Below are 11,180 nucleotides of genomic sequence, written 5' to 3'. Positions count from 1 at the left end.
GAACTCAGAGGGGAAGAGAAAAAACAGACAAGACAACCGAAGATTGACTTCGCGTGGTAGCAGCACACAGAAGAAAGACTAGGCAGGTTAAAGCAGACGCTACGCGCTACGGCGGAAACGGGAACAGGGCGGGGCGGTGCCCGGAGCGGATTGGAAGGCTGAGGGGGCGGGGCCCGCGCTGACAGCCGGGGAGGAGCGAAGGAGGCTGCGTGGGCGTCTCCAATTCGTACTCACCCCTTCGCTTCCCTTCCCCCCCAGGCCGTTCAGCCAGGAGGTGGGCGTGCCAACGCCACGTGACGTCATAAGGGGCGGAGCACCTGGAGGGTTCAGCCAGCGCGCGGGCGCGTTCAGCAGTCGCTGTTTGGGACGCTGGTTGCGCTGAAGGTTGCTCTGTGCTCCCGTCTCGCTGTGACAGGCGGTCCCTTCCCAGATCCCGGGACGGATTGGGCGCGCGCCCATGTGTATGTGAGCGGGACTCAGGGCAGAGGCGTCCCCTCGCTGTCTTTTTTTCTGCCTTTTATCCAAAGAAGGAGGCAGTTCGCACGCTTGCCTTCCTGTTCCCAGTTGGGAGCGGGGTTAGTGTGCGGAGTGGTTCGTTTTTTTTCCTTTTAAACTTCTGAGCGCTTTATTTTTTATTTTTCATTTTCATTTTATTTTTTTCAGGCTCAGCCACCTGGGCTGGTTTCCTTGGTCCCTGACTAATTGCTTTCTCCCCTTCTCTTGCCACCCCCGCCCAAGGTCGCCCCTCTGCCCTGGTCCCTAGCCCGGGAGGGTGGGAAGCTTTGTCCCGCTCCCTTTTCACCCGCGTCTCCGCAGCCGTAAGCGCACCTGCCTCAATATGAATGGGGTCAACGACCCACCACTTTTTATAAAAGATATTAAGCCCGGACTGAAAAACTTAAATGTCGTCTTTATTGTCCTGGAGATAGGTAAGTGGGGCCCGCAGCCCATTCCACCGCCCTTCCCACCGCCCCCGTGCCTCGCAGGGTAGGAGGGAAGGGCGCTGCCGCCGCGAGCTGAGGGATCCCCCCTCCTCCTCTCTTCCTTTCCCCTCCCCCGCCCACGTGGTACTGGTCCCCCCCAGGGCTTGGATATTGCGGTGAGAACCCGGGGCTCAACTTCTTCCCAGCTTTCAGATGCGCTTAGATATCAGCAGGAGTTACCGAGCTTTTCTGGAAGTCCCCATTAACTAATATACCCCCTTTCCCCTTTTGATTTTTAAATCTTCGCAGGACGCGTGACCAAAACCAAAGACGGCCATGAAGTGAGATCATGCAAAGTGGCCGATAAAACGGGAAGCATCACTATTTCCGTGTGGGATGAAATCGGAGGTCTCATACAACCAGGGGATATTATTCGGTTAACCAGAGGGTAGGTTGGCATAAAAGTGGGGGATGGGGGAGAGTGCTTTCTGAGGGCACAGTCTGTGGAATCGGGATTGGCTGACACCCAGGACCTTGGCAAGTTCTAAAGTTCCACGTTTATTCTGTGGGCCACTCCCGAGGAGTTTTGAGCCTCTTTGATATTATTTCGGCTGGTGGACAGCGTTGGAATGTAACAACCTTGCCTTTAAAAGCAGTCACTTCAAATCTCTGGCTTGGTAGTTCAGTTGGTTGGAGCAAGGTAGGGATAGCCAAGTTTGAGGGTTGTATCCCCCGGTCATGGGTAGAACAACAAATCGGTGTTCCTTCCCTCTTCTTCCCTACCCGCCTCCTTCGCCCATCCCCCACTTCAAATCAATAAAGGTTTTTTGTTTTTTTTTTTTTTTAGCAGTCAGTTTTAGCCAGGAATCGACCCCCGCCACCCTCCTTAGTTTACAGGTTAGATTTTTAAATACTGTTCTGAGATTATTGAGTCTCAAGTAGATTGAGAATATTAACGTATTCAGTATTTTATCTTTTTCATAAATTATTTAATGTAATATAGTTGTCAGTTTTTTCTCCCTTTTAATGACTTTTGAAGTCCTGCCAATATTTTAGTTGTGCATATTTAGAGGGGAATTTTAATCTGCAAGGCACGTTCTCAAAAATGATTTTTTGTGCCTACTGCTGTAAGATCAATGTACAAAACCCAGAATGATACGCAGAAAATGTTTGGCAGAAAGACATCTATATCTTCATCCAAAAGAGTCACTTGGAAGATTGGCTTTTAAAAATTAGCAGTCTTTGTTGTTTGGTAGTTAGTCTGCCTTTAAAAATTTACCAAATCTTTATCTTAGGAAGATAAAAGGCCGGAAAAGGGCTTCCAAAATAGATTTTTGGAAGCTTTATGGTCAATAGAATTGTATTAATTTATTGGCCTTAACTAGGAAAAAACAAGTGGAAATTGAGATGTGTTGGATAACTCAGTGTAGGAACCCTTTGATAATAATATCTTACAGGCCTTACATCCTCAGGAAGTGAGGCAGAGTATCATCAGAGAAGGAAGTGGGAGTCAGAACTTAGACATTTAATTTTCATACACTGACTCATTAATAACACTAATTGTGTCTTCTAAACTTCCACATCTTTAACTTACCAAAAGAGAATTCCTACCTGGGAGGGTGTGGTGAGGATTAGCATAATTAAAGTAGTTTTAGCTGCCAAAGTACCTTCTCAGGTGATTTAAAGTATTTTATATACCGGAAACAGCATCTCCTTTCAAATATTTCATACTTTGTAGTCAGAAAAAATACATAGATTTGTCCAACCAAAAAATTGTGGAAAACTAAACTCAAGCTATATAGTAGCTTTAGGGTTTTAAGGACTATGGTTACCAAGGAGTACAATTTTAAGAAAAATTCAAAACTAAAGAAACTGGTATTTCCTAACTTCAATGTAACCTTGAAGTTCTCACACTTCATTAACTTTCCCTTCTATGAAATGGGAATAGTTATACCTTACTTACTAAAATAACACATCCAGCAGAGTCTGGCCCACTGTAAGACCCTTAAATTCTAGTTGAATCTAAGTGGTTTTTGAAGAAAGATAAGCATTTAAATAATGGTAATTTGAATATTGATATGTTTATCAGAAGACCCTGCAAATGTTGATCTTATTTCCTGAAACAAGTGCAAGTTCAATGTTTTAACTGTAGTAACTTTAAATGTTTTTCTCAAAATATGCATCAGTTTTTACTATGGTAAAATATCAGTACACTGTCTCTTAAGTCATTTTAACTAACATAAGATTGATAGAGTGAGTCTTTAATAAACTGTACTAAATAAAGAGAAATATATAATGTGGAACTAGCAGATTTTTATTACCTGTAGTAAAAGATGAACTATCACTAGACTTAAACAATATTTGGTTATAATTTATTCTAAGACATGAAGTTAACATTAGTAATTGTACAAAGAACTACTGAAAACCAAACCTTGGACTAATTTTTATAATATTGATTAATTTACATTTTTTTAGATTTATGCGTAGGATTGGTTCATCTAATGATGCTGTCTGCATTCAAAATTGTTAAGAGTAAATAATTTCTCGGCCAAGTTAGTGTTAAAAACAGCAAATTTGGAGAGGCAGATGGGTGAAAGATTGGTGATCTTAGCTGTTTTAGCCCCTTGATTAAATTCTATCACCATTCCGGAGCTTGGGAACCCTGTGTGTTTTATGGAAGCAAAGGAAAAACAATTATATCAAATCTGACTAGACCAAGTAAATGAATATAAAAGTAAACACTAGGGTGTTGATTTTATATATATCCTGTGATTGAAAAATAATTTCTGCTTGAATCACTGCAGTTGTAAGTTCTCCCATTGTTAACTGACTAAAAATGTGCCCTTTAGAGTATAGTGATGCTTGCTTTGCAAAGAAAGACCTTCTGTTTTCTAGAGTTTGATACAGTTTAGGTGATTATGTCAAAATTTGGCAGTAGAATTTTCTTTTTATTATTCCTTAGTAAGTAACAAGTTAACCAAAGTAAGATTAATTAATTGTATTTGATTTGCTATGGTAGACACGGGGTTTGATCCCCATCTGCATCCAATACAAAAAATACAAAAAATATTTACTTAATATAAGTAGGAGAAAAAAATCTATACGTATTTCTGTAAAACTAATGTTTCTTTTCTTTCTAGATATGCATCCATGTGGAAAGGATGTCTGACACTTTATACTGGGAGGGGTGGAGAACTTCAAAAAATTGGGGAGTAAGTGTTAAATACATTTTGTATAGTTGAAGAAACTACAAATAATGTTTACTAAAACCTGGTATACACTATAGATCTTTTTCTTGGTTTGTTTTTCATTGCTAAACAGAATGCCTTCAGCAAATTGAATTTAAAAATAACTTTCCCTACATTGATATCTGTTGAACTGCTATCAATACTGTTTTCTGTGGCTGAGAATGTTAGTGTTTCTGGCAAACAGCATTAAGAATCTGCACTTGAGACAAGCCCCAGTGAGACCATTTCTGTAGGCTTTGGTAATGTGCATTTTTCAGGTGCCATTTGAAGTTGGCTCTGTCTTCTAGTGAATTGCCAGATAAGCTAACTATGGGTTTTGGCCATGAGTTTAAATTGTCTTTTTCTCTGTTTATGGGTGAATATGTACTCATGGTAAAAGGACTTGTAGCAATGATAAATGAAGTCCTGTATTTATCCACAGTCTAGGTACCATACAGGCTTTGCAAGCTTCCATGCGCTACTTACTATCTTGGTAATCTCCACCCTGACTTGGAGGAACTATCCTCTCTATGGGTGTAAAGGTAATTCAATATACTTGCTACCCTAGACATTTGTGGTATACTCATAAAGTCTGATATGGGCACTAAGGCAAATCGTTAGTTTATTCCGCTTGGTTAATGCTTAGACATTTACTTCCTCCCCATCAATTTAGAGGATATTTAAAGAGAGAAGACAAAGTGGCACCCAATCAATCAGTCAATCAATCAATCAGTAAAGGAAAACTCTTCCTTATTTCAAGGATAAGATACTTTGTGTGGACAAATAAACAATCTTGCTAGCTTTTAGAGGTCAAAAACTGGTAACTCTGCCATTTCTAGGAGGAAAATTAGGATTCACTTATGTTTTATGCTTGCATTTAGAGTAGTAATAGAGCAGAGGTGTCAAACTGATTTTCACCAGGGGCCATATCAGCCTTGCAGTTGCCTTCAAAGGGCTGGATGTAATTTTAGGACTGTATCAATGGAACTACTCCTCAACTAGGGGCAAGGAGTCAGCATTGCTGCTGGATAGACACAAGGTGCTGGGTCAGATAAAACAAGGTGGAGGGCTGGATACTGCCCACTGGCCTTGTGTTTGCCACCTGTGTATTAGAACAATACGTAATGAAAGAACTTAATATCAGTATTACTGAAAGATTAGGATCGTGTTGTCACCTTCATGTATGGAGAAGTATTTATAGTAAAGGAATCAGTTAAGTGAAGAACCACTGCTTCTCTGTTCTTAGTGACTTAACTTTATCAGGGTCAGTCTGGCATTTACCAAAACTAGTTCTAGTTTCTTGTGGGATGGGGATCTTGTGTGAATGTTAATATATGCCATAGTCAACTTCTAAGAATCATTGGAATAAACTGTCATTTTGAAAGCCACTTGCCTTTATTCATGTCAGCAGAATCCAGTCTTAACCTTGAATGATTATCTTTGCAGATTCACAGTGAATGGTCCACAGTGAGGGACTGGATGAGAGTGTGTGAATGGATCCGTGCTAATCCATCACCACTGCTGGAAAAACCACTCTGGAACCCTAAACATGGTTCAGTGGCATCAGCCTATGGGGGAAAACAGGACAAATGTGTTTCTCTGTCCTTGATCTTTGGCATGGTGTATTTTTGTGGTACAGAAGAATTAAAATACAAAAGAGAATGTTTCATACATTGTAGACAATCAAATACTTGATGCTTTAATGGAATATAAGCATTTAGGAATTTTGTTATAAATGAATAGAGTTAGTCAGCATGTTGTTTTTTAGCTAATTCATTTGACATCTAAATTTGTCATTCCTATAAGTTATGCTTGTTATATAAAGAGAGGTTGGATACTTTATTTCAGAAGTCATTTAACTTGTCTTTTGTTTTCTTTCAGATTTTGTATGGTGTATTCAGAAGTGCCAAATTTCAGTGAACCTAACCCAGATTATCGAGGACAACAAAACAAAGGGGTAATTAATCCAAATGTATAGTCTATTTTTATGGTTAGGCCAATTTTGACTGCGTACTGTAATTCTATGGTGAGGTTGCCAACGCTGTCATACCCACAGTATATTGAAGACAGTATATTGAAAAAAGGAATTTTTCTTTTTTTAAGCTATCTGTTGCCTTCTAAGTTAACCAATTTCTAAAGATTTTATTTATTTATTTTTGGAGGAGGGGGGAAGGGAGGAAGACAGGGAGGTAGAGAAACATCTATACGTTGCCTCTTGGAGGCCTCCAGCCCCCAACTGGGGACCTGGCTCACAACGCAGGCATGTATCCTGACTGGGGATCGAACTGGTGACGGTTTGCAGGCTGGCTCTCAATCCACTGAGTCACACCAGTCAGGGCAGGAATTTTTTTTAAAGTCATTTTTATTTTGTATGTTTTGTGAGTCTGAATATGTATCTGTAATGTCATATATTAAGTATATGTGCCATTTAGCACTTTGAAGATTGGATAAGAAGTAAAACTAGGAAATAAAATAAGGTAAAAGGTTTGGGAAACATTCATTGATTGGACTTGGATAAATCTTTAAAAATTTTGTTTAAGAAAACATTAAAAATTAAAAAGGAATGGGTTCAACATGTTAAAATAACATTAATAACATAAATGTGTTTTTTAAAAAATACTCATTTGGTTAAATTAAAATTTTTTTTAGGCACATAGTGAACAGAAGAATAATTCCACGAATAGTAATATGGGTACAGGTACATTTGGACCAGTGGGTAAGAATTTTTCTTTTTTTTTGGCATAACTGTAATCAGAGAGTATATTTTTTGAAAGCTGTAGAGGAAAATACTGTCTTTAGGCATAAATTAGTTCTAAAAGGGAACTACTGGTAAACAGGGAATTCTCAGATAGCCAATTTTCTAGAAAGCAGATGCCCTCTTTAACTAATTTATTGAGCACATTCTATATTTAAACATTTGGGCCAGCTACTGGGAATACGGTAGTGAACCTTAACTAATAATGTAGAAATCTAGGATTTGGTGATATGTTGTTATTTTTCCATTTATTGTTGTAAAATATTTGTGATCTGGTGATTATTAGCAGATGCAGAATTACTGGTTATTGTTATACACTGAAAGCCTTTTATCTTCAAAGTAATAACTCAATAGTTCACATTCTGATAGCTGCCTCTTTAAAAGATTAGCCTTTACCCTTCAAATACCCTCAAATGTCATGTTAATGGTTCTTACCACCATGTTATAAAGCTCTTTTGAAGTCTTATGCTTAATAACTGGGGAAAAGTCTTTGGTGATCAGAGAGTTTGCTTAAGGTGGCTGTCATTTATTTGAACTGATAGCTCCATGTTTTGGCACAGTGGTGATCATCACATTGTGAGAAACTGCTGTTTTTTTCCTTTAAAAAGGTAGAACTACATTGTCTTTTTTGAGACATTAATAAGTGTATTTGAACCAAATGTACTAGCACTCTCATCATTTGTCCTCTCTTTTTCCCTTATAATGTGTAGGCAGTGTGTCGTCTATACTTTTTTCTTCTCAACCAATTTCTCATTCTGTTGCCCAGGTTGCTCTTTGTTCTTCTCTCTGTTAATGCAGCATCATGTTAATATACTTAGAGTAGTCATATGTTTGAAAAAACCTAGAACCCAGCTTGGGTTTTTTCCAGTAGTTTAAAGATAAAGGCACTTGTTTTCCCTAGTATTACTTGTAAGTATTAATAGCATGTGTTATAACTTCAAATAGGTGTGCCTCTATAGATGAGTGATGAATTTGTATATTCTACAAATGGTGATGAATTTTTATATTCTTTTTTTAGGAAATGGGGTTCAACCTGGCCCAGAATCAAGGGGATGTCAATTTTCATATGCTGGTAGAAGCAGTGGCCGGGGAGCTATAAATCCACAGCTACCAGGAACAGCTAATACTCAGACAGTCATTACCACAATAAGTAATGGCAGGGACCCTCGGAGAGCCTTTAAAAGATGACCTATGCCAAATACTCACATGTAGTTTTTAAACTACATGCCCTACTTGAACACTTACTGCACTTTTATTTATTGTTAACTGTGAAAACTATGTTCTTTATCAGTTTCTTTTTATGTTTTTGGTTTGTTAACAAAAGTGGTTTGTTTTTATAGCAAAACTGTTAAGCTGCTCAAGTCTCCTATTGAAGAATGGGAATACGCTGAAAGTAGGGGCATTTATTTCTAGAGCAAAAATGTTTTTGGATATCCTCTAGTTTTGGATATAACTCACCCTTGAGTTACTTAAGACATCGGCATTATAGCCTCTATGAGTCTATCTTCTGCGTACATTTTGTAATATTTAAAATAAGGCTTAGTGCGAGATGTTCTCTGTCTTAAAGTCAGATATTGCCAACTAAAGCGATAACCATCAAAGAAACCAAAAACTTGATCAATGCTAGCAGTAATTTGTAAGTGTTTGTGATTCCAGGAATGACTAGCCTCTTCATTGGGTGACTGCCATTAAGATTTTCCAAGTACTGAATCATCCTAAATTCTTGTTTTATTACCAAAAAACATATTCTTTACCAGAGTTACAGTTTAGAATGTGATCTGTAGTATAACAAGTGATTTTTAGAAGAAAAGCTACATTTACTTTATTTAGGATGGTCCTTTAATATTTGTTATCAACTTGATGCTTTACACAGAAAAAATTTAAAACTGAGGCTTTGGGTATTTATTTTTTTGAAACTACCATGTTAAATATTAAAGTATAATTTGAGGGAGTTATAGGGTCATTATAAACATTTATCTAATTATTATTAAAAATTATGGGCAGTAAACATAGTGAAGGCAATTCAAATTGAATTCATGGAGAAATATGCTGTCTTAAGTTACAGGATCCTAGGTACTTGTAAAAACTCAGCCTGGAGTAAAAACCCTAGGTACTTAGTTTATTTGAAGGGTGTGTTATGTCTGTGTGTGTGTTTGTGTATGTGTGTGTGTGTGGTTTATTAAAGTTTCTGAACAAAATTTACAAAGCCTTATCAGCAAAAGTTAAGAAATGGCTCTCTCAGAAGCGAGTACAGCTTTATGCAGAAATGTAAAAGTAGAGTTTATTTATGTGTTGTAAATGGTCCCCAGTTCCGCTTTTTATTGTAGGGTGGATAACTGGTGAGATTTTCCTTTGTTAGAATTCAACTCTTTTTATTATCTCTTGAATAAAAACTTACATTAATGTTAACAGACCTACCCTTTGCTCTTTCAGTGATTTACAGTGGAGAGCCAGTACGTTTTACTGTAGCTATAATGACGACTTCGGCCTGGTGAATACCAGCTCTGCAGTTGTTGCTCTGTCTTGTTCCCCCATCTCAAGTCGCAAAATTATTTAAGTAGACTTTGTTTTCTGAAAATTCCATAGTGTTTGAATATAAAATTCGTGTGAGATTATTTATTCTAATTCAGTGTAGCAGACAAATATTTCAGTACATGTTATGTGTTAGGCACTGTGAGGAGAGTTAAGGGGTAGATGAAATAATGCACAATATTAAGGAGCTTATTTATGGTTTATAGTACTTTGGTAATGGGTTTTACATACATGGTGGGGCAAAAGTAGGTTTATCGTTCTGAGTACGTAAAAGTTTATTCTTGTATTGTTAATTGTATTTTTCATATAAATAACTGTAAACCTCTTTTTGCCCCACCCTGCATTGTAGAAGTTCTTCCTTTATATACTGATGATGATTGTTAATTTGACTTTATGACTAATATTTTCTTAAGATGTTTGCAAAATTACAGATATTTGGAGTAAATAATATTATTACAAATTAATATATATGTTTTTCTTTTAAATCAAGTGGTAGTAGGAGCAATAACACTAAGTTATTTGTGGAAGAATACAGTGTTAAAGGTGATTCAGAAGATAATTTTGGAGTTTTGGAAAATTACACTATAAGTATGGGTCACTGAGCTTCCAGTTAGGCCTCATTATCTCACTTGTGATGGTGGGCAAGTTGTTATATCTGAAACCTCTGTAAGTCTTAGGTTCCACAACTGTAAACATAAGTATTGTTACCTCTTTGTAGAATTACTTGAAATTTTCCATGTAAGTGATTCGAATGATTTCTGACACATAATGATCAGTCAAATATTTGTTGTATAGTCATACCTTAAGAACAGAAAAAATGCAGGGTTCGGTGTGGAAGTATTGATACCTTTTAACATGGTCAGATTAAATAGAGAGAGACTTCAGGTTATACTTTTATAATTGACACTTGTGTTAATAATCTTACCGTGTTCTATGTTTTTTAATCATTTATTAACAGATTTCTTTTTTCTTAAGGGAAGCCTCTAACACGAAAGCAAAGTGAGTTACAACCCATAATGAATATTTGGCTTACCAGTCTGCTGGGACAATACTCAACAAGAAGAGGAAGAAAGTTTCCTACCTTCCTCCTTCCTGGTGCTTTCAGCTATCAACTTATATTTAAATGTTTAAACACCTACTGAAAACAAAAACTGCTTAGTATAGAAATACATGCTCCTAGGATTGGGTCCTATTTTATTTCTACAAAAAAGTTCTGAAGTAGATGACGTCTCATCAACCAGCTGGCCCCTCCTGTCTGGTCAGGTTCTTGGGGGGAATTGCTCCAGTACAGAAATAGAAAAATGAAACCCACGAGGCCAGGCCATGATGTGTAATAGTGCCGTACACTTTCCCAGTGGCATTTAAGCAGATATTCTATAGTATACCAACTCCTGTGCTTTGTTCCTGTAGGTTCAATAGTTCTGTTTTGAATTTGAGGACAGTTGAACCTGAAGATATCCTGAATATTTATAGTACTATTTGTCACTTGTGTTTTTATCATTTAACATTTAAAAAAAATTAATTTGCTTGGTTGAGTAATAATGCCAAGGGGATGATGGCAGAAAACAAATAGATATGAGATTAGTAGAAAAGAAAAAGATAATTTATGATAGGAGAATGTTTAAAGTATAGGAGGGAGGATAACTGGTCCTAGAAGGTACAAATTGAGTGCTTTACATCAATCTAAAGACACAATGGCAATGTAAGTTTATATAGATTTGACATTCTGGTGTAGTTACTGAA

The 11,180-nt window shown here is 37.4% G+C and overlaps 1 protein-coding gene across 2 annotated transcripts; it reads left to right on the top strand.

Moving 5' to 3' along the window:
* The first annotated feature begins 339 nt into the window (after positions 1-339).
* NABP1 (nucleic acid binding protein 1) lies at positions 340-10,912 on the top strand. Of its 2 annotated transcripts, none has more exons than XM_045826331.1 (6): positions 340-461; positions 1,233-1,371; positions 4,064-4,135; positions 6,032-6,107; positions 6,800-6,866; positions 7,924-10,912. In XM_045826331.1, the coding sequence occupies exons 3-6, from the start codon at positions 4,074-4,076 to the stop codon at positions 8,091-8,093; spliced, it is 375 nt and encodes a 124-aa protein (XP_045682287.1). In that variant the 5' UTR covers positions 340-461; positions 1,233-1,371; positions 4,064-4,073; the 3' UTR covers positions 8,094-10,912. The 2 variants fall into 2 exon arrangements, with proteins under 2 accessions (XP_045682287.1, XP_045682211.1); XM_045826255.1 differs by having other exon boundaries at positions 342-929.
* Positions 10,913-11,180: the final 268 nt, after the last annotated feature.

The sequence above is a fragment of the Phyllostomus hastatus genome, unplaced genomic scaffold (genome assembly GCF_019186645.2).
Source record: "Phyllostomus hastatus isolate PE091 unplaced genomic scaffold, TTU_PhHast_1.1 phas_contig_1, whole genome shotgun sequence".
NCBI lineage: Eukaryota > Metazoa > Chordata > Mammalia > Chiroptera > Phyllostomidae > Phyllostomus > Phyllostomus hastatus.
This window is presented reverse-complemented; position numbering and strand designations above follow the sequence as displayed.

Coding starts and splice junctions, on each gene's coding strand:
- NABP1 (XM_045826255.1), top strand. CDS start 839: ATGAATGGGGTCAACGACCCACCACTTTTTATAAAAGATATTAAGCCC. Junction 930..1,232: donor CTTTATTGTCCTGGAGATAG/GTAAGTGGGGCC, acceptor AAATCTTCGCAG/GACGCGTGACCAAAACCAAA. Junction 6,867..7,923: donor AGGTACATTTGGACCAGTGG/GTAAGAATTTTT, acceptor TTCTTTTTTTAG/GAAATGGGGTTCAACCTGGC.